The sequence below is a fragment of the Eleutherodactylus coqui genome, chromosome 1 (genome assembly GCF_035609145.1).
Source record: "Eleutherodactylus coqui strain aEleCoq1 chromosome 1, aEleCoq1.hap1, whole genome shotgun sequence".
In the NCBI taxonomy this organism is placed as follows: domain Eukaryota; kingdom Metazoa; phylum Chordata; class Amphibia; order Anura; family Eleutherodactylidae; genus Eleutherodactylus; species Eleutherodactylus coqui.
Genome location: NC_089837.1, coordinates 122,401,014 through 122,428,473, shown reverse-complemented (window position 1 = coordinate 122,428,473; position 27,460 = coordinate 122,401,014). Strand labels below are relative to the sequence as shown.

The window sequence follows — 27,460 nt, the reverse complement described above, 5'->3', positions numbered from 1 at the left end:
AGGTGATATCCATGGCACCACCTTCATCCAACACTTTTGTGACATAGTCAAAGAAATGAATGAGAGTAGTTTGACATGATCTGCTCTCAGTAAAGCCGTGCTATTTAGGGTCCAACAGGTTGTTAGCTTTTAAGTGGTTAAATATCCTCTTTTTCAGGAGAGTTTCTATTAATTTAACTAATACAGATGTCAAACTAACTGGCCTATAACTCCCAACTTTTTCTCTACTACTCTTCTTATAGATGGGTACAACAATGGCTATTCTAATCATCAAGAACATCACCTGTTAGAAGGGACTGGTCAAAAAAATCGTAGGTGTAGCAATTACAGACTGGTGTTCTTCGAGAACTCTGGGATAGACGCCATCCAAACACATCGCCTTATTCAGCTTTAAAAGCACAAGTCAAACGCAAGTTAAGCTTATTTACCTAAAATTAACCCTACTAGGGGTCTCCCCTCCTAATTTTTTTGTCCACTCCCTGATTCTAAGTGTGTCATTGGAGACAGGACAACAGCAGAGCAGGAAGTGGAAGAGGGAGGTGAGTCACCTCAATGAAGTGTATAGAGAGCAGAGGGGTCGGGGAAGAGGAGGAGAGAAGAGGAGACTCACATAGGCACTGCCTACAGCTAATAGGTAGTGACTGTTTACTGTGTTTTAGCTATTAAAATCACATCTCCACTGCTTAGTACTGCTGTAGTGTCCTCCATGATGACATCTGTGTGTGTTACAGACGGTCAGAGACCAGAATCTACAATTCTCTGTACAGTCTAAAGAACACAGCACAGCAGCCAGGTTCCCCCCACCTTTCCTGAGAGAATTGAGAATCAGATATACAGGTGCAGAGGGTGACAATGGGAAACAAAATACAGGATGCAAGTCATTTAATGGGCAGATGTGATATTATTCCTCTTGTACATATGCATGAAAGCTTATTCAGAAAAATCATCTAAGTGTTAGGTATGCTAATATCATGATTTAAAAAATATAAATGGCTGTTTTTAAGCACCATGTGTGGCAACTACTGAAATTTCAGGCCTACTGCCCTTAATGTGCACTGCAAGTTGGTAAAAGATAATGATCTAATGCTAGTTTACAGAAGGTTTTGCAAAGAAGAAAAAGTTAAATCAAGTTACAAAACATTTCTAAAGACAATTCTGAGCCTATTATTCTATACACATCCGCCCCATGATCCAGTAAATGACAAACACACCTTTCTAGAGGCTGGTTAGAGGAGAAGTTCAGACTTGAATAAGCAATTAATTTATAGGTCTCCTTTACACTTCCCAGTGACTCACTGCTCTTAATGAGAGATGTAGGTTCTTTATGGATAAAAAGATTTTCGACTCTCCCAGCAGGTGCCCTGGGTAGTTTAAGCTTGTGCGCTTGGTTCTGCTTCAGATGATAAAGATTTGGCTCGTCTAATCATAAGCCTCAACCAACATTATGGGCTTGGGAACAAGTTCAGAAGTATCTACACCAGGTCTCCCCTGCAAGGAACAACTATATGTGTGTTCCCCAAAAGAAGGTAAAGCTGTAATGTGTTCTGTAGTTTTGTGATACATTGCTCTGTGTTACTATAATAATTGCTTATTAGCGTTTAGCGAGAATTTACTTTGTTTGCTGTCCCAAAACATCATAAAACTGCAAAGTTGATGTCAAGTATAAATGTTTTTTTACTAGTTGCATTCTCTGTGCATTAGTATCTATTCCCATTTATCATTTAATGTGTTCAGCAATAGTTTAAGTGGTATAGTTTGGATCTGTGCCTGAGCTAAATATCTAGGCACCCCTCCAATGATGTCACTTGTTGCCATGGGTGATGCCATTCTATCAAATGTATCATAGTGTATATAAATGTATTAATTTGCTAACTGAGATAGTTTACATGCTTCTGCAATGTCCACCTATAGTGCTAGGGAACCACAGCCATAGAGGCAGAGGCGATGGAAACTTCACAAACCTTATTGCCAAGTCATTATATTAGGGTCCTTCATTTTCTATATTTTAGAGAACGCTAACCACTCAGTTCTGCGCCAATTACATGATTTTCCCTTGTAGATGCAATGCTATAAGGGAAACATAGCTCTGCAGTACTACCAGTATGTTGAATAGTGCATACCACAACTTAATTTGTCATATTGCATATAAAAACCTCCAGCTGCCTCTGCATAAAATTGGAGGCATACTGAGGGACAGTAGAGCCCCATTGAAGAAGTCCAAACTGAAAAGCTATATGGAGTCATAATGCACCTATGTACATGAGCCTTTTTAATACGTAGTATACTGCCATGTTCCGTAGTTATGTCAATGTTAATAGGATATGTCTATAGTGATCTGTACTGAAGCAAAACTCTCTGGAATGTCTATGCAAAGTTTCTTAACTTTCAAATTGTATATGAACTGTGTCTGTAATTGGGCACCTCACAGCGTATGCCTGCGATGAGGCTGTAAATTGTATCGTTAGGGAATTGTATCCCTGCCAGAGCACGAAACCCAAGTGATGCCAAGGGATATTAATGTTTCACTAATAATATAGTTGGCCTTTCTCATGGATTTCATGACTACAGACAATCTTGTATTGCAGAGGGTTTTGCTGCTAAACAAGTTTTGTCATCTTTAATTCATCCGCAGGGTAGACTGAATGTCTGTTGTTTTCTAGTCTGCCTTAATAACAGAATATTTTCATGAGCTCATGCTTTTATTTTTCTGCATATATAATTTAGCTATTTATCTTTGAATTCAAAACACATGAAAATAATACTCTTGTAACGTCCCATGGCCAAGCGTTTAATTCAGACGTATCCTGTTGCCTTCATGTTCCAACCTGTAGCTTAAGACGTGTTGGGTATACAAAGGTGTACAAACATTTGCAAGCTATACATGTGCTCCGCTGCCACTGATTTCTATGTGTGTTATTGCTGCTACCTGGTGTAAATACACAGTATTTTTCACATATCAGACGCTGCTGCCTACTGAGCTTTAAACGCCTCTCCATGCAGAAAGAAAAGGTAGGTTTTTCTTCTTACTTTTTTACTTACTTTTTTCCCATTTACTAATGCATAATATAGGCGGAATATTATAAATCTAACTTGTAGTCTAAAAGGGATCCTATGTAAATTCAAGAAATTAGGTCTATTTCTTGGATTTACATAGAATTCAGCTAATCTATGTCTGGAGTTTATACCTTTGCATGTACAAAACAGAATGATTTAGAGGTCGGAGAAATTTACTATAGGCAACTTTTACAAGGCAGCATTTGGGTCAGTATTTTGGATCAGGAATTGTAATTGAAAAGCAGGAGTGTGTCCAAAAATGGAGGTGGTGCAAATGGTTCCATTAGAGTATGATCACACATTGCAGTGAAGATCCATACCAAAATCCACATGCATTGCAATGACTAAATGCTGCAGTGAAGATCCACGGCATATCTGCAACAAATAGTCATGCTGCAGATGTGAAAATACACAGCATGACTGTCTTCCTCTGTGGAATTTTTTGCGCTGTGAGGACAGATTCACTTTAGCATTCACGTTTTTGCATTTGCGCAGTGTTTTGTGTATCGGGCGCTGCATATTTGCACTCGCAACTGTGTTTTTTACTGTACTGTTTGCACTTGCAAATCAAGTGCATTTGCATGGGCAATAACAACCACAACCAAGCACTCAGCCATTGATTGGCCAATTAGTTTAATGAGTTCAAGATGTGATCTTATTAGGCACAAAAACATGTTTGTGAATAAACGCATTGAATTCAATGGGTTGTATTCACTGCGTGTTGCGCCCAAAGTTTGCATGTGCAAATGCAGTCGTGTGAATGCAGCCCTTCACACCGGCGGATATTTGCAAACGCAATACCCAAAAAATAGAACCCATTGATTTTAATGAGTTTGTCCACAAGCGCATATTTTCCTGAGCATTTCGGTTGTGGGAAGAAAAAAAACGCAGCATGCTGTATGTTCCCGCGCACCAAAAGATCCACATAGAAGTCAACGGGAAGTGCGCGAATGCACGTGTAATGTGCAAGGAAATGTGTGATATGCTGCGTAATTCCACTTGAAAAAGAACACATCTGGAACTCATTAGACCAAATTAGCGATGTCTATTGGTGCGTCTTTGTTTGCTTCGGGCAAATGACCATACGTTGCGGGTGCAAAAAGTACAGTAAAATACAGTGATGTGTGTGCAAAAATGCATAGCTCATTCCGCAAAAACGATAGACTCATGTGTGCGCACATACATACATGCTTGTGTGAAGGGAGCCTAAGTGAATGGGTTTTGTTAAAAGCCCATCTACTGACATTGTACTGTGCATTGCAGTGCCATTTTAGCCCATATTCCTCACCTGAAATACCGCAGCAGCTCTGCCATGTGTCGACTCACCATTATACTCTTCTCTGTTTATGCTCTATTTCTGGTTTTGGGTAACAATTAGAGATGAGCACGCGGCGGGCGGCGGGGGGCAGGGATGAGCGGCAAGCGGCGGGGGGTAGCGTGGGGGAGAGTGAGAGGGATCTCTCTCTCCCTCTCCCCGCTGTCCACCGCTCACCACCACCTCCCCCCCCGAGCACGCTCAGACCAGTAAGCAGTTACTTGAGAAGAGCAATGCTTGCTCGAGTAACTGCTGTATCCGAGCGTGCTCAGTCATCTCTAGTAACAAATAGTGATGCAAAAAATGGACTAGAAAACTGACATTACTACAGTATATGATATCAAGTAGCTGGTAAAAGCATTAAAAACACCTAGTAAAGACCTGACTTTGAATCCAAGGTCACTTTCACACAATAGTATTTTGGTCAGTATTTAGCATCAGTACTTGCAAACCAAAACCTGGAGAGTCCAAAATACGGAAGAGATGCCAATCTTTCCATTCTAGTTTCTGTCGGCCGGATCCACTCAGTGTTGGTTTACAAGTACCGATGTCAAATACTAATTAGAATATCAACATGTGAAAGCGGCTTAAATGTTTTGTAAACGGATTTTAGTAACCGTAATTGATAAGTCCGTTATAGAAAGTCATACAGTAATAATATCCTTTTGACTACACAGCACTGCGCGTAAGTACCTTTATGAAGCAATTATCGATGTTTCAAGGCCAGTATAAATTATATAAAGCATTGACCATCTGAATCCCAACAACTTAGTCATTTATGAACCTGTAGATCCTTCTTTGTATCTTTTATTCATTACGGAGATGTATGCATGATAAGAGGGGACTGCAGCATCACGCAGAATAGGAATGCTTGCTTTATTATTATACATATGCTGAAACAGCAGATGATATTTGCAGAAGTTATATGACATAGTCACTGTCAGGCATAGAAGTATCTGGAGTCGGATGTAAGTGCAATTTTATTTGCAAGGATTTTCTTGCAGTAGTTGCACAAAAACTGAAAAGACATGGGGTGCAAAAAGTTGCACGAGTGGCAAGCAAGTTGCTGTTCATGTTGTTAAGTAACAAAAGCCCATGTGCAGCCCCAACTCACATGACATACAGTAGTACAGCATCTTTATACCGATTTCCATATAACCTCCACAAGCTTTTATTCTAGTTTTATATAGATAGAGGACGTTATCAATAGAAAGCAGATACTGATCGGGGTCATTTTTAGTGATTAGTAGATAAATCAAATGTGAAGCAGGCTATATCTATATACCCCTCTAGAACCCAATGTCGTCTATTGTTTTTGATTAAAACAGGGAACCGAGGCATGCAGAGGTATATGAAGATTAATGCCAAGGTGCGATAGTGTGTGAAAGCCTAATAAATTTTGATTTGGTGCTCCGCCTTCGTAGTCACCTTTATTAGCATACCTTTATGCAGTAAAGAGCCAAGCAGAGTGTAAGAGCACACTACAGGTGCCAAGAAATATGCCAACAAGGAATACACTAATTTGAACTGTATTACTGCTGCATTTACTATGCATATAAATGTGAGGCTCCTAGAACACACTGTGATCAATTTGCTGCCGGTGACAAAACAACCATCTTCTATAAGACCTGCACTAACAGAACCATCTCTCTTTGGCCCTCCAAGTGAGCAAGGGCATGTCGGAGCCAAATTCTAAGTAAAATCAGCATGGACAATGGGAAGGAGTGCACAATGCAAGAAAAATGCTTTTTTGCATTACAGTACATAGTAACTACATATGTTTTTAATTTTGGATGAGCTGTAAAAAATGTTTATTTTTGAATTGCACATTTGAGGATGTGGCATAGTCTATTCTTGTTGTAGACTTCCCTTTTGGCCAAGACGGAATTTAAAGGGGTTATTCCAAAATCTAAAGTTATCCCCCATCTACAATTCTCGGGATCAGGGGGAAGACCCCCACTGATCCTAAAGTTATCCCCTATCATGTGGATAATTTTACATTTTGAGATAACTCTTTAAGTTAGAAGCTTAGACCCTGCATGCCCAAGCTCATTTGGGGGTCCTAGGCCCAAGGCCCAGTGAGTCTCTTAGTGTTGGGTCCCTTCTAATGAGGTCACCTTGTCACTGGCATATGGGCTCTCAAAATTTGTCAATAATATCCACCAAGCACCTGAAATTTGTATGCATACAAAATACCACAGTAATGCAGTTCAAATTCATATATTCAATGTTGGCATATTTTTTGGGGAGAGAAGACGACTGTTTTTGTATCAAAACAACATGGCAACAGCTCTGCTCTAACCAATGCCTGTATTTTGCTGATGGTAAAAGACAGAGGTGAGGTGGGGGGGGGGGCGGAAATGGTAATTGCAAAATGATATTATGTGTGTCTTTAAGAAGGACAGCCATGTTTTGGGAAGTGGTGGTGCAGTATGAAGAGTACATTTGGTGTGTCATTTTATGTTAGCTGGACAGGCTACAGGAAACAGGAAGCAGTTACCGTCTGTGTTAAGTCTGTGATGTAGTAAGTGAGAGAGGAGTAAGAGTTGCGCAAGCCTCCTTGGAAAAGAACACGCATGTGGAGCGTTGTGATTGGTTTGTTATCTAGCGGTAAGGATAGCTAGTGGGTTTGCCACTGAGTACTGCCTCTGTGAGTGCTGCCTACCACCACCTTGAGATGACGCTCTAGAGTTACTACTGGCGTTAGCAAAGATTGCTAGTTATCGTTAATAAAGTTACTTCCAAGAATGTGGCCCAACGCTCATCATTTACTACCTCATTAGCTGCTTCCCTGGCAACCATGCACCCAGGAGTACTCTCAAAGTTCCCACAGTTGACTTGGATTACGGTTATGACTACCGTCAAAGCTGATTCCTTTGATCGGTCCCTTAAGGTAGGCTCATGCTAGATCCTGACAATGTCCCTTCCCTCAGATGGGGTGCCAATGACACCAGCAACTACAAGGAAACAATCTCCTGCTGACATTCTCCTTAAACGCCCATATTGTTGGGGTGTGTATATGGGAGAGGGGAGGTCTAGAATAATAGATATACAATAAGGAAATCTCATAATGCTATTTTGTAATATACCATCATAGATTTATAAAAGGTGCTGCTCCACACTAATTGTTATTAATACATTTTCACCCCAGAGCCAAGAGGAGGCAAATGATTTCAAATGCGACTAGTGTATCCTGGAATTCTGCAAGCACAAATATGGATGTCAACTTGCATGTTAACTCACCAGGTAAGACTACAGCATATATTGCTACTAAGCTAGATGCCTCTTAATGATGTGATATCTGACTGAAATCCTTCTGTATCTGTGAGACTGCATTCTCTGAAAAGAGAGGTTGAGTGCTGCACTAGCATGACATCAGGAAGGTCCTGCCCAACCAACATTGCTATCTTTCTGTAATGATAGCGATTAGAGATGAGCGAGCATACTCGCTAAGGACAATTGCTCGAGCGAGAATTGTCCTTAGCGAGTATCTCCCCGCTCGGAAGAAAAAGTTCGGCTGCCGGCGCGGGTGACAGGTGAATTGCGGCGGTGAGCAGGGGGAGCGGGGGAGTGAGAGGGAGAGAGAGATCTCCCCTCCGTTCCTCCCCGCTCTCCCCCACCGCTCCCCTCCGGCAGCCGAATCTTTTCTTCCAAGCAGGGAGGTACTCACTAAGGGCAATGCTCGATCGAGTAATTGTCCTTAGCGAGTATGCTCGCTCATCTCTAATAGCTATGCCTTGGAAAACGGTTGCTTGTATATTAGAAGATCGCATACACAGCTATTCCTTAATACTATCAAATAAATGGAATCACTGTTTTTACGAGTTGAAACGATTTGAGTAATAGTTATCACAGTCATGAATGCTCCCCTTGGCAGATTCCAAAGACTAATTCCGCAATCAGTATTTATCAATGGAAAGAGCATTGAGGCTGTTGGTTGCCTAGTAGTACATCATGAGAGCCCTTCTTCCCTATCAAGAAGAATGAAGGTGATGGAAATAGCACATGTAGTCTCCTCACACTGCCAGGGATACTTAGTATTAGAACTATGATTTACGTGTGACTACTTGCTACTATTATGTAAATTACTTCGGTTTTTAAAAGGACTGAAGCAGAAGAAGCATAGCTAATAAGGTTGAACAAAAGGAAAGAAAAAAAAGTCCATTGCTATAGGGGGTGTAGAGGTAGCAGTCAAACCCAGGCTCTGGAGCCTGAGATTGGGCCAAGGTTCCTCTGCCACATAACAGAACATATATATTGTACACATGGCCAAGATGGGAGCATCGCTGATTACAAGGTAGCCAAGCTGAGAAGTCAAAGGGAGTTACACAAACAGCATAGCGAGCTATACTGGTTACATAACTCTAATTAACTTCTGTAGGATCTACAAAAACAGTATAGCAAAGGGTGGTCAGCTATTTACGTCCTCCTGACCACCATATTCAGAGTGGCCAAGGGTGAGCAGGGCTCTAACGCGAGATAGGCACAGATTCCACCTCTAGGACCTGCTCCTATTAGGCTTTTATGCTTTAAAAGTCCTGTGGATATGCCATAAAAGTATGAGATGGAAATATCCATCTAACTGGCATGACATGTTGAACATGTTCTCGCTGCCCATGTTAACAAACATATATGTTTCACTTATAGCTTTTTTTTATTGGATGGCATCAGTTGCATTAAGCAGGTATCAGAACATATTGTATAACACCACAATTCAAGGAAACTTAAAAGGGGCACTATCATCACCTTTAAACACCATAAACTACGTTAGGGAGCTCAGAGGTGAGGGAACAGAGTCGTCCAGGGAGCTGTATTTCATCCTCACTGGGCACCGCATTCCAGCACTCTGTCCCTGGTGAAGTCAGCATGTGCCAACAGCACAGGGCGGATTTGCAGCAGAAATTCCATCTGGAATTTCGCTGCGGCAAATCCGCATGTGGGTGCTAATCCCAGGATTAGCCACCATGTGGACCAGATTTGTGAAAAATCTGGTCCACACGGGACAGCCAATCCGTCGAGGCAAAGCTGTCAGAACGGAAAAGCGTGCTGCCAAGTCGCTCCAAAACCTGCGGCTAAGTGCCGCAGGTTTGGAAGTGGTGCTTTCCCTGCGGAAATCTCGCAGTTTTTCACTGCGGCAAAACCACTGGGAATACGTCCCGTGTGACCCCAGCCTATGGGAGATGTGTGCGTGGGAATAGCCAAGCTGCTGGAGCACGCTGACTTCTCAGGAATACAGTACTGAAACAGGGTGCCCAGTGAATATAAAACACCACCCCACGGACTCCCCGTCCCCTCACATTGGGCCCCAGTGTATGGGGCTCAAAAGGTGAGGATAGTGTCCCTTTAATGGCAAGCACATTTATAGCTGGACACTGTCTCAGTATACAGTATGTTTACACTGTAGGTGAATGTCAACGCCTGTATACTTTACATCAATTAATGTTTAAAAATATTTAGGCCTCATACCCACGACCGGGTGGGATTCTGACTGTGAAATGCAGCGGAATCAGACCCAGCACCCCCCGGAGACCCTATACTTACCTGTCCAGATCCGTGTCGAGAGTCTTGGCTGGCTGTTGGCGCGCATGGACAGTGCAGGGCATGATGATGCCGTCGCCCAGTAATGATGCGGATCCGCGACAACTCGCCACAGGACGGACGGCTTCCATTGACTGCAATGGAAGTTGTCCATGTGATTTTCTGCACAGAATAGAATCAGGTGAGATTCTTCCTTGCGAGCAGAAAATCACAGCTTATTTCCGCTTGTGGGCAGGGAAGAATCCTTTAACATGGCATGTCTACGGACGGACATTGCTGCGGAATTCACGGCGAGTATCTGGCCATGAATTCTGCAGCAATAATCTGTCCATGGGCATTGGGCCTTAACCCTCTCCAATCCACTGTCTGACGTCTAAAGACATTCTGATTGAAGGCTGTACAGCTACGATATCGGAAGACGTCCGGCAGGGTATTCTTACTGTAGATTACTGACCACTCTATTGTCAGGGGGCCTCTCCAGTATGTCCCCTACCGCAGTACTGGCTCTAGCCAGAAGATGGCGCCATTGTATAATGGCAGAAAGAGAAAGCCCCCTAGGAAACCCTGAATCCACAATTGGATTGCAAAGGATTAAAGTACTAAAAAAGTGCAGCTTTATTAAATAATAAAAACACAACAAAACTGTAAATACTACAATGTGCCAAAAGATATTTTGGAAGCAAATTAAACATTTAAACAGTTTATTTTTCCTTTACATATTTATCATGAGAAAAAAAAATGCTAGAAGTGAATTCAAACTAGCAAAACTAAAGATACAACAGTTGGCATCCTGGTATGCACTCATTCTGCTCTCGGTTAGAAGGGATTTAAGCAGAAAATGTTGCAACATTACCCTACTTCAGCAAAAAAGCCACCTACGCTCTTCAGCAATGTAAAAGAGGAACACCCAGATGGGTTACAACATGACCAGACTGACTTCCCTTACAGCAAGGCATTACGGCTCAACTGCTTTTCAAATATTTAAACCAAGTGTAAATGATATAAACCTTAGTGAAGACTACTGGAAACTGATAGTCATATGAAGCTATCAGCACGGTCAGGAATTATTAGCGTGTTACTGCATTTCATCAATCGCAAACTAGTTCTATTAACCCCTTAAGGATGCGGCCCTATTTTTATTTTCCATTTTCATTTTTTCCTCTCCCCCTTTTAAAAACTCGTAACTCCTTTATTTGAGCATCGACGTCGCTGTATGAGGGATTGTTGTTTTTTTGCAGGACAAGTTTTATTTTTCAATGATGCTATTTAATGTACCATTTAATGTACTGAAAAACTTTTAAAAAATTCTAAGTGGAGTAAAATGAAAAAAAACAACACGATTCCATCATTTTTGGTGTGTCTTGTTTCTACGGCGCATGAACTGCCACAAAAATGACATGATAACTTTATTCTACAGGTCAGTACGATTACTACGATACAAAACTTGTATAGTTCTGTTTTTACTGTACTATTTGTATTTTTTTTCTAGACATTTCATTTTTAAAAATAATTTTTTGCTGCCATCTTCTCTGCGCAATAACTTTTTTACTTTTCCGTCTATGTAGTTGTGCGAGGGCTCATTTTTTGCGAGACATTCTGTAGTTCACATTGGTACCATTTCAGAATACAAACAATTTTTTGATCGGTTTTTATTGCATTTTTTCTGGGAGATAGAGTGACTGAAAAAGTGCATTTCTGGCATTCTTTGGGTTTTTTTTCGGACGACGTTCACCTTGTGGGGTAATTAATGTGCTACTTTGATAGATGGGACTTTTACGGATGTGGTGATACCAAATACATATTTTTGTTTTATGATTTAGATTTTTTTTTATTATAGATATGGCAAAAGGGGGGTGATTTAAACTTTTATTACTTTTTATTACAATTAGTAAAACTTTATTGATCTTATTTTTACTTTTTTTTTTACCCCTTCCCAGGGGACCACAACTTGCGATGCTTTGATCGCTCCTGCAGTATCATTTAATGCCATAGCATATCATCATACTGCAATCCGACAGGCATTCTATCAAGCCCCCCCATGGGGACGGCTTGATAGGCAGTCTGCTAGGAAGCCCTGGGGCCTTTCAGAAGGCGCCTGTCTGCCATGACACCTGCACGACTCCCTGCGATTTTATTGCGGGAAGGGGGGGCCCATACGGGACCCCCGAACTTGGTTTGGGGGGATTTAAAGGGTTACTAGCGCTGATCAGCCACGCAGCTGATTGCAGGTATTGCCCGCGGGTGTCAGCTGTAATAAACAGCTGACGCCCGCGCTGTATGAAGAGAGGTCGCCACGCAATCTCTCTTTATACATACCCCGACACTGCAGGACGTAAATGTACGTCCTGGAGCGTTAAGGGGTTAAAGGAGGGCAAATTCCTTCCCTACAGTATGTCTGGAAAGGCCCAAGGGGGTAAATGGCACCAAAATAAAAGTAGCGTAACCCAAACACTGCAATACTGATGTTTTGACACAATATCACAATCTATAAGGGCTCAAGTCCACAACAGTGTTTTCACCCCGTGTCGCGTGTGTGTTGCGTGTGTGTTGCACGGCTGTGGAGTCAATGAAAGTCAATGGATTTTCACTGCTTCATGCACACCGGTATGTAGACAGTGTGTATCGATACACAAAAGAAATAAATCGCTGGATGTTCTATTTCTCTGCGTGCGTATGCAGTGTGAGCCCTATATTACTGTATGGGCTGTATATGATATGCTGTCCAGATGCAATACATTGCGTATGGGCAGCATTTTTCATATGCATTCTCGCTCTGAAACAGAGAGGGCAGTGCATAGGGACAATGTGTAAAATATATCGCGGGGAGACCATCAGAGTTGTACACATACAGAAGTAGGCATAAGCCCTAAGAAATATCAGTTAAATACAAGATATTAAATATTGTCATTGCTTATATGGGGTTGTCCGGGACTTACAGCATTTTTTTTTATTGGTGACCTATTCACCACATAGGTCATCAATAAATGATTGGTGGGGTCCTCCACTCGGGATTCCTGCCAATTAGTTAATTCTCTTCCCCACTGTAACTAGTTGCAATGGCCCAGGTTTGTATTGCAGGCACAGCTTTCATTGAATTCAATGAGAGCCACGCCTGCAGTACCAAATGGGCCACTGCAATGTTGTAAGCACTATCTGTTTCTAGCACTGACCATATGAACAGCGGCACAGGGAATCAGCTGATCAGCCAGCATCTCAAGCAGCGGACCCCCGCCAATTATCTATTGATAGCCTATCCTATATAACAGTACCGGATTTACCACCCCGGGGCATGTTTGGCTCCCAACCTTTGTTCAAGCCATACTCTAGCCAACAGCTTTTCAATCTTTTTCTACTGGGACCTCATCAGCCAGAACAGAATGATACCCAGGCCTCACCATTGTTCATAGCACATGCCAACAATTTTTAAAATTACCTAAATTTTGCTTAAAAAGTGTCCCATCAACCCAGTAAAATTTTGAAATAAAGAGAAAAATAGTCAGTTATGTTGCTAAACTAGAACTTACTGCAACTATAGAAAGGTCTGTGCAACAGATTATAATCACGTCTGACTACCTAGCTGTAACTCCCTAACATGTAGAGGTACTCACCAGTGAGACTTTCCGCACAGTTTTCGAAGCAATGCTATAAACCCAACTTATTATCTTTCTCCCTTTTTGTCTTCCATTTTAAAACATGCTTGTCTCTTTAAAATGTTTGCTTGGTCCAAGACATAGCTGTGCATCCCCCATATAGTGATACTTAAATGAATACAGCATTCATATTAAAGCAGTTTTACCAGAATTGACTTTTATCAACTATCCATATTGAGGAGGAGAGGGGAGCATGGCACCCCCGTTCTCAGGTACAGTCAGGGTCTCAGCAGTGAGACCCCCACTGATCCTAGCTTTTGGTTTTCAATTCCCAATCATTGTTATAAAGACTTGTAGAAAAGGGTCTGACATGCAGGAATGCTGCCATCCAATAGGTGGCGCTGCAGAGGTATTGCTCCATCTTCTTTATTTGCATATTTCCCAGAGGAGCAAAGATAGCCTTTTAAGTCTCCTCAAGGAGAGATGATACTCCTCCCAATTCCCGTCACAGGCCTCTCACCAGCCAAGCCAGGATCCTACTGCAAGCTGATGAGGGGCAAAAAGCCTGAAACAGTTGTCTGTGTAAGGTTTTCTGGCTTTTGGTTTTCAATTACCAATCATTGTTATAAAGACTTGTAGAAAAGCTCTGACATTGACTTGCAGGAATGCTGCCTTCCAATAGGTGGTGCTGCAGAGGTTTTGTTCCATTTTCCTTATTTGCATCTGTTGGTACTCAGGACATCATATTATCTATAGCAGCCATTATGAGTAGTAAAGTCTTGTCTCATAGGACTTTGGGACAATCCTGTCGTACTCAGAAGAGCCACTATAAGTGATATAGAATTCTGAGCACTGACAGGATTGTGTTCAGACATAAACATTCAAGAAAGTGTAGCACTCGCACGAGCACTGCGGTCCCTTCGGCCAGTCAGTGGGCGGTAATAGTCATGGTTTACCTCTAAAAGACGAAAATCTGCCCTGGTCATTAATGTTGATGCATTCATATAGTTCATTCTGTCGATAAGCATTATAGGACCAGCACAGTTTTCCATCCTCAGGAACTAAACCGTTTATAGATTACAATTAGAGATGAGCGAGCACCAAAATGCTCGGGTGCTCGTTACTTGGGACGAAAATTTCGCGATGCTCGAGGGTTCGTTTCGAATACCGAACCCCATTGAAGTCAAATTTTTGTATATTGCCGATGCTCGCTAAGGTTTCCATTTATGAAAATCTGGGGCAATTCAAGAAAGTGATGGGAACGACACAGCAACGGATAGGGCAGGCGAGGGGCTACATGTTGGGCTGCATCTCAAGTTCCCAGGTCCCACTATTAAGCCACAATAGTGGCAAGAGTGGGCCCCCCCCTCCCAACAATTTTTACTTCTGAAAAGCCCTCATTAGCAATGCATACCTTAGCTAAGCACCACACTACCTCCAACAAAGCACAATCACTGCCTGCATGACACTCCGCTGCCACTTCTCCTGGGTTACATGCTGCCCAACCCCCCCCCCCCTGCATGACCCAGTGTCCACAGCGCACACCAAATTGTCCCTGCGCAGCCTTCAGCTGCCCTCATGCCACGCCACACTCATGTCTATTTATAAGTGCGTCTGCCATGAGGAGGAACCGCAGGCACACACTGCAGAGGGTTGGCACGGCTAGGCAGCGACCCTCTTTAAAAGGGGCGGGGCGATAGCCCACAATGCTGTACAGAAGCAATGAGAAATATAATTCTGTGCCACCGCCATCAGGAGCTGCACACGTGGGCATAGCAATGGGGAACCTATGTGCCACACACTATTCATTCTGTGAAGGTGTCTGCATGCCCCAGTCAGACCGCGGTCTTTTATAAATAGTCACAGGCAGGTACAACTGGGAATCCCCAACTCCGCGATGGGAATTCCGTGTGCACCCACAGCATGGGTGGATCCCTGGAACCCACCGGCTGTACATAAATGTATCCCATTGCAGTGCCCTGGACAGCAGAGTTAACGTCAGATTAAATGCAGGTGGGCTTCGGCCCACACTGCATGCCCCAACCTGACCAGGCTTTTTAATTCATAGACACAGGCAGGTACAACTCCCTATTGTGAAGTCCCTGTGGACCGACAGCATGGGTGGGTGCCAGAAAGCCACCGGCGGCACATAAATATATCCCATAGCATTGCCCATCACAGCTGAGGTAATGTCATGTTTAATGCAGGTGGGCTTCGGCCCACACTGCATGCCCCAGTCAGACTGGGGTTCTTTAGAAGTGGACACATGCAGTTACAACTCCGTGTGGACCGACAGCATGGGTGGCTCCCTGGAACCCACCGGCGGTACATGAATATATCCCATTGCAGTGCCCAACACAGCTGATGTAACGTCAGTTGTAATGCAGGTGGGCAAAAAATTAATTGGATTACACTGTAGGCGAGGGCCCAAAAAAATTGGTGTACCAATGTACCTCAGAAAAATTGCCCATGCCCAACCAAGAGGGCAGGTGAAACCCATTAATCGCTTTGGTTAATGTGGCTTAATTGGTAACTAGGCCTGGAGGCAGTCCAGTTAAAATAAAAATTGGTTCAGGTGCAAGTTTCAACGCTTTAATGAGCAATGAAATGTATAAAAATTGTTTAGAAAAATTATATGAGTGAGCCTTGTGGGCCTAAGAAAAATTGCCCGTTCGGCATGATTACGTGAGGTTTCAGGAGGAGGAGCAGGAGCAGGAGGATGAATATAATACACAGATTGATGAAGCAAAAATGTCCCCGTTTTTGATGGTGATAGAGAACGATGCTTCCATCCGCGGGTGCAGCCTACGTATTGCTTAGGTATCGCTGCTGTCCGCTGGTGAAGAAGAGAAGTCTGGGGAAATCCAGGCTTTGTTCATCTTGATGAGTGTAAGCCTGTCGGCACTGTCGGTTGACAGGCGGGTACGCTTATCCGTGATGATTCCCCCAGCTGCACTAAACACCCTCTCTGACAAGACGCTAGCCGCAGGACAAGCAAGCACCTCCAGGGCATACAGCGCGAGTTCAGGCCACGTGTCCAGCTTCGACACCCAGTAGTTGTAGGGGGCAGAGGCGTCACCGAGGACAGTCGTGCGATCGGCTACGTACTCCCTCACCATCCTTTTACAGTGCTCCCGCCAACTCAGCCTTGACTGGGGAGCGGTGACACAGTCTTGCTGGGGAGCCATAAAGCTGGCAAAGGCCTTGGAGAATGTTCCCCTGCCTGCGCTGTACATGCTGCCTGATCTCTGCGCCTCCCCTGCTACCTGGCCCTCGGAACTGCGCCTTCTGCCACTAGCCCTGTCGGATGGGAAGTTTACCATCAGTTTGTCCACCAGGGCCCTGTGGTATAGCATCATTCTCGAACCCCTTTCCTCTTCGGGAATGAGAGTGGAAAGGTTCTCCTTATACCGTGGGTCGAGCAGTGTGTACACCCAGTAATCCGTAGTGGCCAGAATGCGTGTAACGCGAGGGTCACGAGAAAGGCATCCTAACATGAAGTCAGCCATGTGTGCCAGGGTACCTGTACGCAACACATGGCTATCCTCACTAGGAAGATCACTTTCAGGATCCTCCTCCTCCTCCTCCGGCCATACACGCTGAAAGGATGACAGACAAGCAGCATGGGTACCCTCAGCAGTGGGCCAAGCTGTCTCTTCCCCCTCCTCCTCATGCTCCTCCCCCTCCTCCTCCTCCTCAACGCGCTGAGATATAGACATGAGGGTGCTCTGACTATCCAGCGACATACTGTCTTCCCCCGCCTCCATTTCCGAGTGCAAAGCGTCTGCCTTTATGCTTTGCAGGGAACTTCTCAAGAGGCATAGCAGAGGAATGGTGACGCTAATGATTGCAGCATCCCCGCTCACCATCTGGGTAGACTCCTCAAAGTTTCCAAGGACCTGGCAGATGTCTGCCAACCAGGCCCACTCTTCTGTAAAGAATTGAGGAGGCTGATTCCCACTACGCCGCCCGTGTTGGAGTTGGCATTCCACTATAGCTCTACGCTGCTCAGAGTCTGGCCAACATGTGGAGCGTAGAGTTCCACCGTATGGGCACGTCGCACAGCAGTCGGTGCACTGGCAGATTAAACCGATGTTGCAGGGTCCGCAGGGTGGCAGCATCTGTCTTGGAGTTGCGGAAATGTGCGCTGACCCGGCGCACCTTTCCGAGCAGGTATGACAAGTGTGGGTAGCTTTTCAGAAAGCGCTGAACCACCAAATTAAAGACATGGGCCAGGCATGGCACGTGCGTGAGGCTGCCGAGCTGCAGAGCCGCCACCAGGTTACGGCCGTTGTCACACACGACCATGCCTGGATGGAGGCTCAGCGGCGCAAGCCAGCGGACGGTCTGCTCTGTCAGACCCTGCAGCAGTTCGTGGGCCGTGTGCCTCTTCTCTCCTAAGCTGAGTAGTTTCAGCACGGCCTGCTGACGCTTGCCCACCGCTGTGCTGCCACGCCGCGCGACAGCGACTGCTGGCGACGTGCTGCTGCTGCTGACACATCTTGATTGCGAGACAGAGGTTGCGTTGGAGGAGGAGGAGGAGGAGGAGGGTGGTTTAGTGGAGGAAGCATACACCGCCGCAGATACCAGCACCGAGCTGGGGCCCGCAATTCTGGGGGTGGGTAAGACGTGAGCGGTCCCAGGCTCTGACTCGGTCCCATCCTCCACTAAATTCACCCAATGTGCCGTCAGGGAGATATAGTGGCCCTGCCTGCCTGTGCTTGTCCACGTGTCCGTTGTTAAGTGGACCTTGGCAGTAACCGCGTTGGTGAGGGCGCGTACAATGTTGCGGGAGACGTGGTTGTGCAGGGCTGGGACGGCCCATCGGGAAAAGTAGTGGCAACTGGGAACCGAGTAGCGCGGGGCCGCCGCCGCCATCACGCTTTTGAAAGCCTCCGTTTCCACAAGCCTATACGGCAGCATCTCCAGGCTGATCAATTTGGCAATGTGCACGTTTAACGCTTGAGCGTGCGGGTGAGTGGCGGCGTAATTGCGCTTGCGCTCAAACAGTGGCACTAGCGACGTCTGGACGCTGCGCTGAGAGACATTGCTGGATGGGGCCGAGGACAGCGGAGGTGAGGGTGTGGGTGCAGGCCAGGAGACGTTAGTGCCTGTGTCCTCAGAGGGGGGTTGGATCTCAGTGGCAGGTTGGGGCACAGGGGGAGAGGCAGTGGTGCAAACCGGAGGCGGTGAATGGCCTTCGTCCCACCTTGTGGGGTGCTTGGCCATCATATGCCTGCGCATGCTGGTGGTGGTTGCTCCCCAGCTGATCTTGGCGCGACAAAGGTTGCAGACCACTGTTCGTCGGTCGTCAGGCGTCTCTGTGAAAAACTGCCACACCGTAGAGCACCTTGACCTCTGCAGGGTGGCATGGCGCGAGGGGGCGCTTTGGGAAACAGTTGGTGGATTATTCGGTCTGGCCCTGCCTCTACCCCTGGCCACCGCACTGGCTCGGCCTGTGCCCACACCCTGACTTGGGCCTCCGCGTCCTCGCCCGCGTCCATGTCCTCTAGGCCTACTCCCACCCCTCAGCATGCTGTATTACCAGTAGTGCAGAAACAGAACGCTGTAATTAAATGTGCCACTTATTGGCCTGTGGTTGGAGGCTGACTTTGCTTACGGAACGCACAGCAGAGCCAGGAAATAATTTTGCGCAAGCCTGCTGTAACACTTAGCTGGCTGCGTATGAATTAGGACAACTACCCCCAGCACAGACCCAGTACACTGAGGACGGTCACAGGCAGCCCAAATAGATTTTTTTTCCCAAATGTTTTTGGAAAGGCCCACTGCCTATATACACTGTATATGTCTTCTCTCTCTGCGTCACCACTACTGGCCCTACAGTATGTAAAATAACTGCAAACTGTTGCACTGTGGACTGGAATACAGCGGTGATGTAACAGCCAACACAGAGCCAGGAAATAATTTTGCGCAAGCCTGCTGTAACACTTAGCTGGCTGCGTATGAATTAGGACAACTACCCCCAGCAGAGACCCAGTACACTGAGGACGGTCACAGGTAGCCCAAATAGATTTTTTTCCCCAAATGTTTTTGGAAAGGCCCACTGCCTATATTCAATAAATATGTCTTCTGCCCCTGCCTCACCACCACTACTGGCCCTGGACTATGTATAATTACTGCAGGGCGCAATGCTTTGCATGGCCGATATACAAAAAAAAAAATGTGCAACACTGCAAAAAGCAGCCTCCACACTACTGCACATGGTTAGATGTGGCCCTAAGAAGGACCGTTGGGGTTCTTGAAGCCTAAAATACTCCTAACACTCTCCCTATAGCAACTCCAGCAAGACAGCACTTTCCCTGATCTCTGTCAGAACGCATCTGTGGCGAGCTGCGGGAGGGGCCGATTTATATACTCGGGTGACACCTGATCTCGCCAGCCACTCACTGCAGGAGGGTGGTATAGGGTTTGAACGTCGCAGGGGGAAGTTGTAATGCCTTCCCTGTCTTTCTATTGGCCAGAAAGGCGCGCTAACGTCTCAGAGATGAAAGTGAAAGTAACTCGAACATCGCGTGGTGCTCGTGTCGAATAACGAGCATCTCGAACACGCTAATACTCGAACGAGTATCAAGCTCGGACGAGTACGTTCGCTCATCTCTAATTACAATCAAGGATCTTGAAAAACAAGAGCAATTTTTAGACAAAGTATATTAGAAAATGACAAGATTTTAATTATGCAATGAAAAAGATTTATTTCCTTAAACTACTCCATGAACATGATTTACCGCGTCCCTAATACAAGACCGTGAAATTATTAGTAGTTTAATGATAGAATCCCATAATGCGTCATTAGCATAGAATATTGTACTCTAGATGCTGTGACAGCAGAATCTACAACTTCTACATAAAATACCCTAAGTGTTTTTTATAGGATCAAATTAAAGTTTTAGTATCAGCAACTCCAATACAATAAATACACAGCTAAGCATACAGTAATCATTTAAAATATGTATTACCAAAACTATTACTAAAACACAGTACAGGCAGTTCTTCTAAAACCTGATCATTTTGTGAAGTGAATAAAACTGAAGAACTATGAATCAGGAAATATTTCCTAGGAATAGGGTCTTAACTCAAAACCTAATTATTCTGCTGCCTGCACTTAAAGGGAAACTATAATGTAGTCTGAGCCCCATAAACTATGGTATCACTCAAAGGTGATGGAAGAGGGAGTCTAGAGAGCTGTGTTTCATGCTCACTGGACAGCCCCCCACTCCTGCGCCGTGTACCCGTGAAGTTGCTGCACATGCACAGTGTGACTCTTTACAGTGGGCTTGTGCTCATTAGAGCCTCGTGTGGCGCACAGTGCTAAAGCAGCAGTATGCAGTCCTAAGCTCTCGCTCATGACCGCGTGGTTCAGGTAGACGACTCAAGGTTGACTCAGCCTTCCATCCTTACGAGGTCGGTAAAATAAGTATCTAGCTTGGTGGGGGATAATAAATGAATTATTTGAAAGCGCTGCGGAATGAGTTGGCGCTATACAAATAACAATATTTATTTTTATCCTCCCTTTTTCTTTATGCCAGAGACAGTTGAAAAAAGTCAGGTTGTGTGTGAACGGCAACTTCAAGGAAACACAGCTCCCCGGACTCCCAGTTCCATCACCTTTGAGCCCCATAATGTAGTTTAAGCCCAATGATGACCTTCAAGCCCAATGTTTTACATACCCTCATACATGCTCCTCTTAATATTTTTTTTTTGCATCTTATTAAAGGGCTTTGCACTAATTCAGATGTATATAATACTTAGTAAATGTGGTAAACTGTGTTGCCTCCATGATACAGACAGGGAAAGGTAAAGCCGATCTCTTGTGTGGAGACACCACCAACAAACTCTGCATATCTCAACAACCTGAGGTACTTTAAGTGTGAAATGAAAAAAAGAAGTTTTGCATGGAGTTAGCTCCCCTTCACAAGAGCGTATGTATATTTGCGGAAGCCTGAACACTCCGTATTTGTGGAATGAATGATGCTTTCATCAGCGTATTTTACCGTACTTTTTGCACCCACAAGACACATTCATTTGCGTGGAGCAAACAAAGACACATTGATTGAAATGGCTAATTAGTCTAGTGAGTTCCTGTTTCATACATCTCCTAGCGTATTCTGAGCGCATCCTGCATTGCCTTTTATGGGGACTTTGTGTGAAAATACCCAGAAAATTCTCTACATATTGCATGTGCAAAGTGAAGGGGCCTTAGGCTTTAAAGTGAATGTCCACTTTTTAACAGGTGCGACACTTTGTACGGATTAATTATATCTGTATAGTGGAGTGCTGTTCTTCTATTACAAATTACATTGGCTTAAATTGTATTATTGCAATTCCCTGCAAAAGATATTAGAGGTAATGTATCATCTTACTGCATCCTGTTGTTCGGTTAAATGCATAAACCACACGCAACAAGCATGTAATTTCCCCGAATCATTGCTGCAATCAGCCAGAGCTGTATAACTTTACTGTACATCTATACGGAGGATCTGGACCTTAATATCAGAAAATCAAAGTTTGGTCCATAACATATATTAGGAAGTTTATTATCCCTATTTAAGATCCTATTTGGACCTATCTAGATGCAATGGAATTCATGGATGAACTTTCACTTTCAAGGAAGCTTATATTCTTCAAAAACACAGCCTGTCCACCTGGGTTTTTCATACTGTTCGTCCCAGGCTCTCTCACAGGAAACTGGGAGTTTCCATTATCTTGTCCGTGAATACTGTACCACCAATGTTAAGTTACTGGTTTGATATTGCAGAGTTTAGTTGCAAAATTAATCCAAGTACTTATAGGAGTCAGTTGAGTGCATGCGCATTAGTGCCGTGTTTTTGCGGCACTTTTTACTGTACTTTTATAATTGCGCACACACAAAGACACACACTGATGTTCTTAGCCATTGAAATGGCAAATCAATTTTCAGGGTTCAAGAAACGTTCTTTTCTTGTGCAAATGCACAGGAAAATAGAGAATGCTGCATTTTTTTGTGTACCGCAATTGCGCGCAAAATCTGTGTGTGCAAATACGTCCATGTGTTACAGACCTCCATGATGACTGCAGCCACTCTGAAGTCATCTGGTGCCCAAATACTGTACCTAACATATGGCCAGATAAATATTCTTGTCCATCAAGCTATATGGGTCTGTGAGTAGACCCCGTTTATGTTCGTTTTAATTCCGCTTGTTGATAGCATCAGAAAGAGGTTACTTCCAGTTGTTATGTGCAGAAAGGTTTCCAAAGCTACCAGTATTCTTTTTAACTAATTTCTCTATCCTTTTGCACAGAACACCTAAAGAATGACTTCCACGGTAACATTACAAGTCATGAAGGAAATGCTACAACTCTCAAAGAATTGCTAAGGATCATCTTTCCTGTGGTATATCTCATCATTTTCCTGGGAAGTGTCATACTCAACGGTCTTGCCGTCTGGATTTTCTTCCAAATCCGAAGCAAAACAAGTTTCATTGTGTATCTGAAGAACATTATGGGTGCTGACCTCTTGATGACAACATCCTTCCCATTCAAAATCATACAGACTGCTGGGATTGCACAATGGAATTTCAACTTCTACCTCTGTCGGTACACCAATGTCTTGTTCTATACAAGCATGTACATTAGTATTGTGTTTCTCGGACTAATTAGCATCGATAGATACCTGAAAGTGGTGAAACCTTTCGGCAGTTCAAAAATGTACAGCATTAAGTTCACAAAGATGGTGTCCACGGGTGTTTGGTTACTCATGTCCGTGCTTGCCTTGCCGAATGTCATCTTGACAAATGCCGAACCAACTAGAGACAATATCAATGACTGTGCTAAGCTGAAGAGCCCTTTTGGAGTTCATTGGCATACAGCTATTTCTTATATTGATATGTTCATATTTTTTACTATGATGATTGTGCTAATTGTGTGTTACATTTCAATATCTCGACACATACAGAAATCTAGTAAACCCTTTGTCAGTTGTTCCAGTAGGACAAGAAGACATAACCAAAGTATACGTGTAGTGGTGGCTGTATTTTTCACCTGTTTTTTGCCCTATCATATATGTGAGTTGCCTTTCCTATTCAGCAACCCGGACTCAATCCTGGAGAAACATATGTATGCCATTCTGCTATACTGCAAGGAAGGGGCACTAATTCTTGTTGCCTGCAATGTTTGTTTGGATCCTATCATCTACTTCTTCATGTGCAGATCCTTCTCTCACAAGCTGTTTAACAGATCCAGCATCAGATCTAGGAGTGAAAGCATAAGGTCCCTACAAAGTGTGAAGAAGTCTGATGTGCGGATATACTGCGATTATACAGAGGTATGAAAATAATGTGTAAGATTACTAATGTCATATGTAAATATTCATAATAAAACACTAAAACCATATGCTTTGCTTGATTACTATATGTATAAAATATTGAAGACCTGCTGGATTAGGCCTCATGCATAGAACACACAGACCCTAAATATGGCACCCGTTGCCTGTATGCTCCCATAATTTACCCCTCTAGGTCTTTGATATTACACAAGTGTGAGAATTCATGAAAAAATTAGGGCATGCTCCAAAGCACGCCATTTTATAGATGTATTCTCCCCAAAAACACTGTTCATAGAGGAGACTGTGGTTTCTCATGCACCTGGTAGCATAAGAAGTGCACTACTGCACTGCAATATTCCTATTGGAACATGGAATTTCTGTGTGCCTGGGGACCAAAAAAAGGCTGTGCAGGGCATAGAGATTCAAAGAACACCCCGAAGAGAATACCCGGGTCATAAACCCAATCTTGGTCTCTGCACTGGGCACAACACAATACAGGGTTATTACAAATGATCTTCCCAATTTGAAACCCCCATAACTCACATTTAATGACCCTCAGATACATAAATTTGATATCAATGAAATCCCTATGTATGCGAGGCGTTTTCATTGCAGAACAGCATTACTTCGGGGATGCAGGGATCCACTGGGGCAGCTGTCACAGCCGCGGCAGAGGATCGCGAAGTTTCTCCCATTCCTTTTGATGGGACCGCGATGTTGCCACCGGCCCCAGTGAAAACAATGAGCAGTGCGATGCAAGAGCATGCACAAGATAGAACATGCAGTGCTATGCAGGAAACAAAGTGCGGCATTGCGATGCTATGCGGGAAAACATCATTAATGTGTATGAATCAATTCAAAAGAATGGGGTTCACATTTGTGTGTCTCACAATACTCAAATATCGGGTGATTTTAGTGCCCGTGTGAAGCCGGCCGTGAATGTAACATTATGTTAAAAAGTGAAGCTACTCTTTGCTCTCTTCTGTATTTGGGCCTACCATTACACTCTTAGGATATCGGTGTACATTAATAATAAGCTTTATTTGTATAGGGCCAACTTATTCCGCAGCGCTTTGACATATGATATACAATCAGTTTGAAACAAACAGGGGTGGGGGTGATACAGGAGGTACAGTGGGGGGAGATAAGGCATGGGAAAACACAGGGTGTACGGAAATTACATGTGGAAATCAGTTAATAAGAAGAAAACGAGGTGGGCGTGGTAAAGAGGTGTAGGAGTAGAGGTCGTATGCGATAGGCAGGGTGGAAGGTGTGGGAAGCCAAAGGGAGGGGCAAGGGGACTAGGTCAGCATATTTGGTATGCCTCCCTGAAGAGGTGTATTTTTAAGGCGCGTCTGAAGTTCCGTGCATTGGGTATGGTCCAGATATTTTGGGGTAGAGCGTTCCAGAGGATCAGTGCTGCTCTAGAGAGGTCTAGAGCATGTGACGATTAAATTAGAGGGGCGTTTAATCTCAATGTGTTGGCTGATCGGAGTGGCGGGCTGGGTGGTGTACAGACAGGAGGGAGGCAATGTATGTTGGCATGGTGCCATGGAGAGCTTTGTGGGTGAGGGTGATGAGTTTAAATTTAGTTCTGCAGTGGATGGGCAGCCAGTGCAATGACTGGCATAGTGCAGAGGCATCTGAGAAATGGCTGGCTAGAAAAATGACCCTAGCTGCTGCGTTTAATATGGATTGGAGAGGGGAGAGTCTGGTGCAGGGAAGGCCAATGAACAGTGAGTTGCAGTGTCTTTAGAGTGTCCGTGGTTAGGAACTGCCGGATTTTAGCAATATTTCTGAGGTGCAGGTAGCATGTTCAGGACAGAGATTGGGTGTGGGGGTAAAGGAGAGGTCAGTGTGACCCCAAGGTAGCGGGCATACTGTCTGGGGGTTATGGTTGTGCTAGATACTGATATGGAGATGTTGGGGGAAGGTCAGCTGGTTGGGGGCGGAAAGACAAGGTGGTCAGTTTTTGAGAGGTTAAGTTTGAGTAAGAGGGAGGACATAGTATCAGAGACAGCGGACAGACAGTGGGTGATGTTTTGGAGGAATGGTGCAGAGATGTCATGGGAAGAGGTGTATAGCTGGGTGTCATCACCATAGAGATGGTTATGGAGGCCGAATTTGCAGATGGTTTGTCCAATTGGGGCTGAGTAGATAGAGATGAGAAGGAGACCAAGGACCAAGCCCTGGGGGACCCTGACCGTGAGAGGAAGTGGAGAGGAGATAGAGCTATGGAAGGACATGCTGAAAAAGCGGTCAGAGAGGTAGGAGGAGAACCAGGAGAGAGCAGTTTCCTTTAGGCCAATAGAGTTGAGCATAGTGAGAAGGAGGTCCTTGTCAACAGTGTCAAATGCAGCGGAGAGGTCAAAGAGGATTAGTATGGAGTAGTCGCCTCTCGACTTTGCCATTATGAGGTCATTTGATACTTTTGTGAGGACGGTTTCAGTCGAGTGTATGGGGCAGAAGCCAGACTGGAGGGGGCAGTTGTATGTTGGCTGAACGTCTAATAGATTTGCTGTCGATTTATTACTGACAGGCCATAATGCTTTGAAATACTGAGTATTCTAAAGCATTACAGAGGCGATCAGTAGATCACATTGTGAGGTTTCCAAGTGGGCCTGAAAAAAATATATAAAATAAAGGTAAATAAAGTTTAAGTAAAAAAGTGTTTAAAGTAAATTCAGTTATTAGGCTTAGAAAATACATTTTCAAATACTTTACTTGGGAATTCTGAATTAATCAAAAGGATCTTCTATCAGCCAAAGTGAAGAGCTACTGTTCTCTCACTCTAGAGCAGGGGTCCCCAACTCCAGTCCTCAGGGGCCCCCAACAGGTCATGTTTTTAGGATATTCTATAGTACGTACACCTGTGGCAATGTCTGAGGCACCGACAATAATTACTGTGCAATACTGAGGAAATCCTGAAAACATGACCTGTTGGGGGTCCCTAAGGACTGGAGTTGGGGAACACTGATCTAGAGGACTTGACATGTTTTATTCCATAGACTGCCTATTTACGGTAGAATGTGATTGGATTATCACCAACGGTCCCTTCTAACAATAAGAGATTGTCCAAAATAAACTACCCCTTTAGCTCCTTCCTCACAGCTTATGTACTTGTACAGCATAGCTAAGCCAGTGCCATCAGCAGCGATTATCAGCTGTAACATACAGCATATTCAAGTTCCCTAGTGCAGCTATAAGAAAATAGAGTTCAAAAAAGTCTAAATCTGAAAGTTTAAAAAAAGGTCTAGGGAAAAAAGAAGTTTAAAAAAAATTAATAAAAAATAATAATCGCATTTTTCCCTTAAAGTTTCTTATTATTGCAAGAATCTAACATGTTTTACAAAAAAAAAATATTTGTATATCTGCGTTCACTAGCACCAGAACCATCATGGCCAGGACCCTTTTACATTGACACAGTAATTCTCTCCTGCTGTCCTGTAAACAAGTTCCCTCTCTTTACGTCCTATACAGTATAACGTCTAAAAAAAATTGATGACTTTAGTTTTGCTCTTTTGCACTTTTACAAGTTATGGATTTGCAGTCATCTGGTCAACACACAATTCCTGACTGCTGCCACTTTGTGGGCATAGAATCTGTCAACATTTGCTTTCATTTCCTTTTCCTTCCATGAAT

General features: G+C 44.1%; 2 protein-coding genes across 4 annotated transcripts in view; one reads left to right on the top strand and one right to left on the bottom strand.

The window, feature by feature from the left end:
• Nucleotides 1–27,460, bottom strand: part of MED12L (mediator complex subunit 12L) — a 504,977-nt gene that overhangs the window by 323,433 nt on the left and 154,084 nt on the right. The gene's annotated exons all lie outside the window — the stretch shown is intronic.
• GPR87 (G protein-coupled receptor 87) lies at nt 1,292–23,884 on the top strand. 3 transcript variants are annotated; one of them, XM_066599809.1, is made up of 4 exons: nt 1,292–1,526; nt 2,961–3,009; nt 7,521–7,615; nt 22,797–23,884. In XM_066599809.1, exons 3-4 carry the CDS (start codon nt 7,537–7,539, stop codon nt 23,822–23,824), a joined length of 1,107 nt encoding a protein of 368 aa, XP_066455906.1. In that variant the 5' UTR covers nt 1,292–1,526; nt 2,961–3,009; nt 7,521–7,536; the 3' UTR covers nt 23,825–23,884. The 3 variants fall into 3 exon arrangements, with proteins under 3 accessions (XP_066455906.1, XP_066455924.1, XP_066455915.1); XM_066599827.1 differs by lacking the exon at nt 2,961–3,009; XM_066599818.1 differs by lacking the exons at nt 1,292–1,526; nt 2,961–3,009 and adding an exon at nt 4,617–7,201 and having other exon boundaries at nt 7,267–7,615.

What these genes read in the sequence shown, in the direction of transcription:
- GPR87 (XM_066599827.1), top strand. Translation starts at nt 7,537, where the DNA reads ATGATTTCAAATGCGACTAGTGTATCCTGGAATTCTGCAAGCACAAAT. An exon ending in CTTGCATGTTAACTCACCAG is followed by an intron (nt 7,616 to 22,796) that starts GTAAGACTACAG and finishes CCTTTTGCACAG; the next exon opens with AACACCTAAAGAATGACTTC.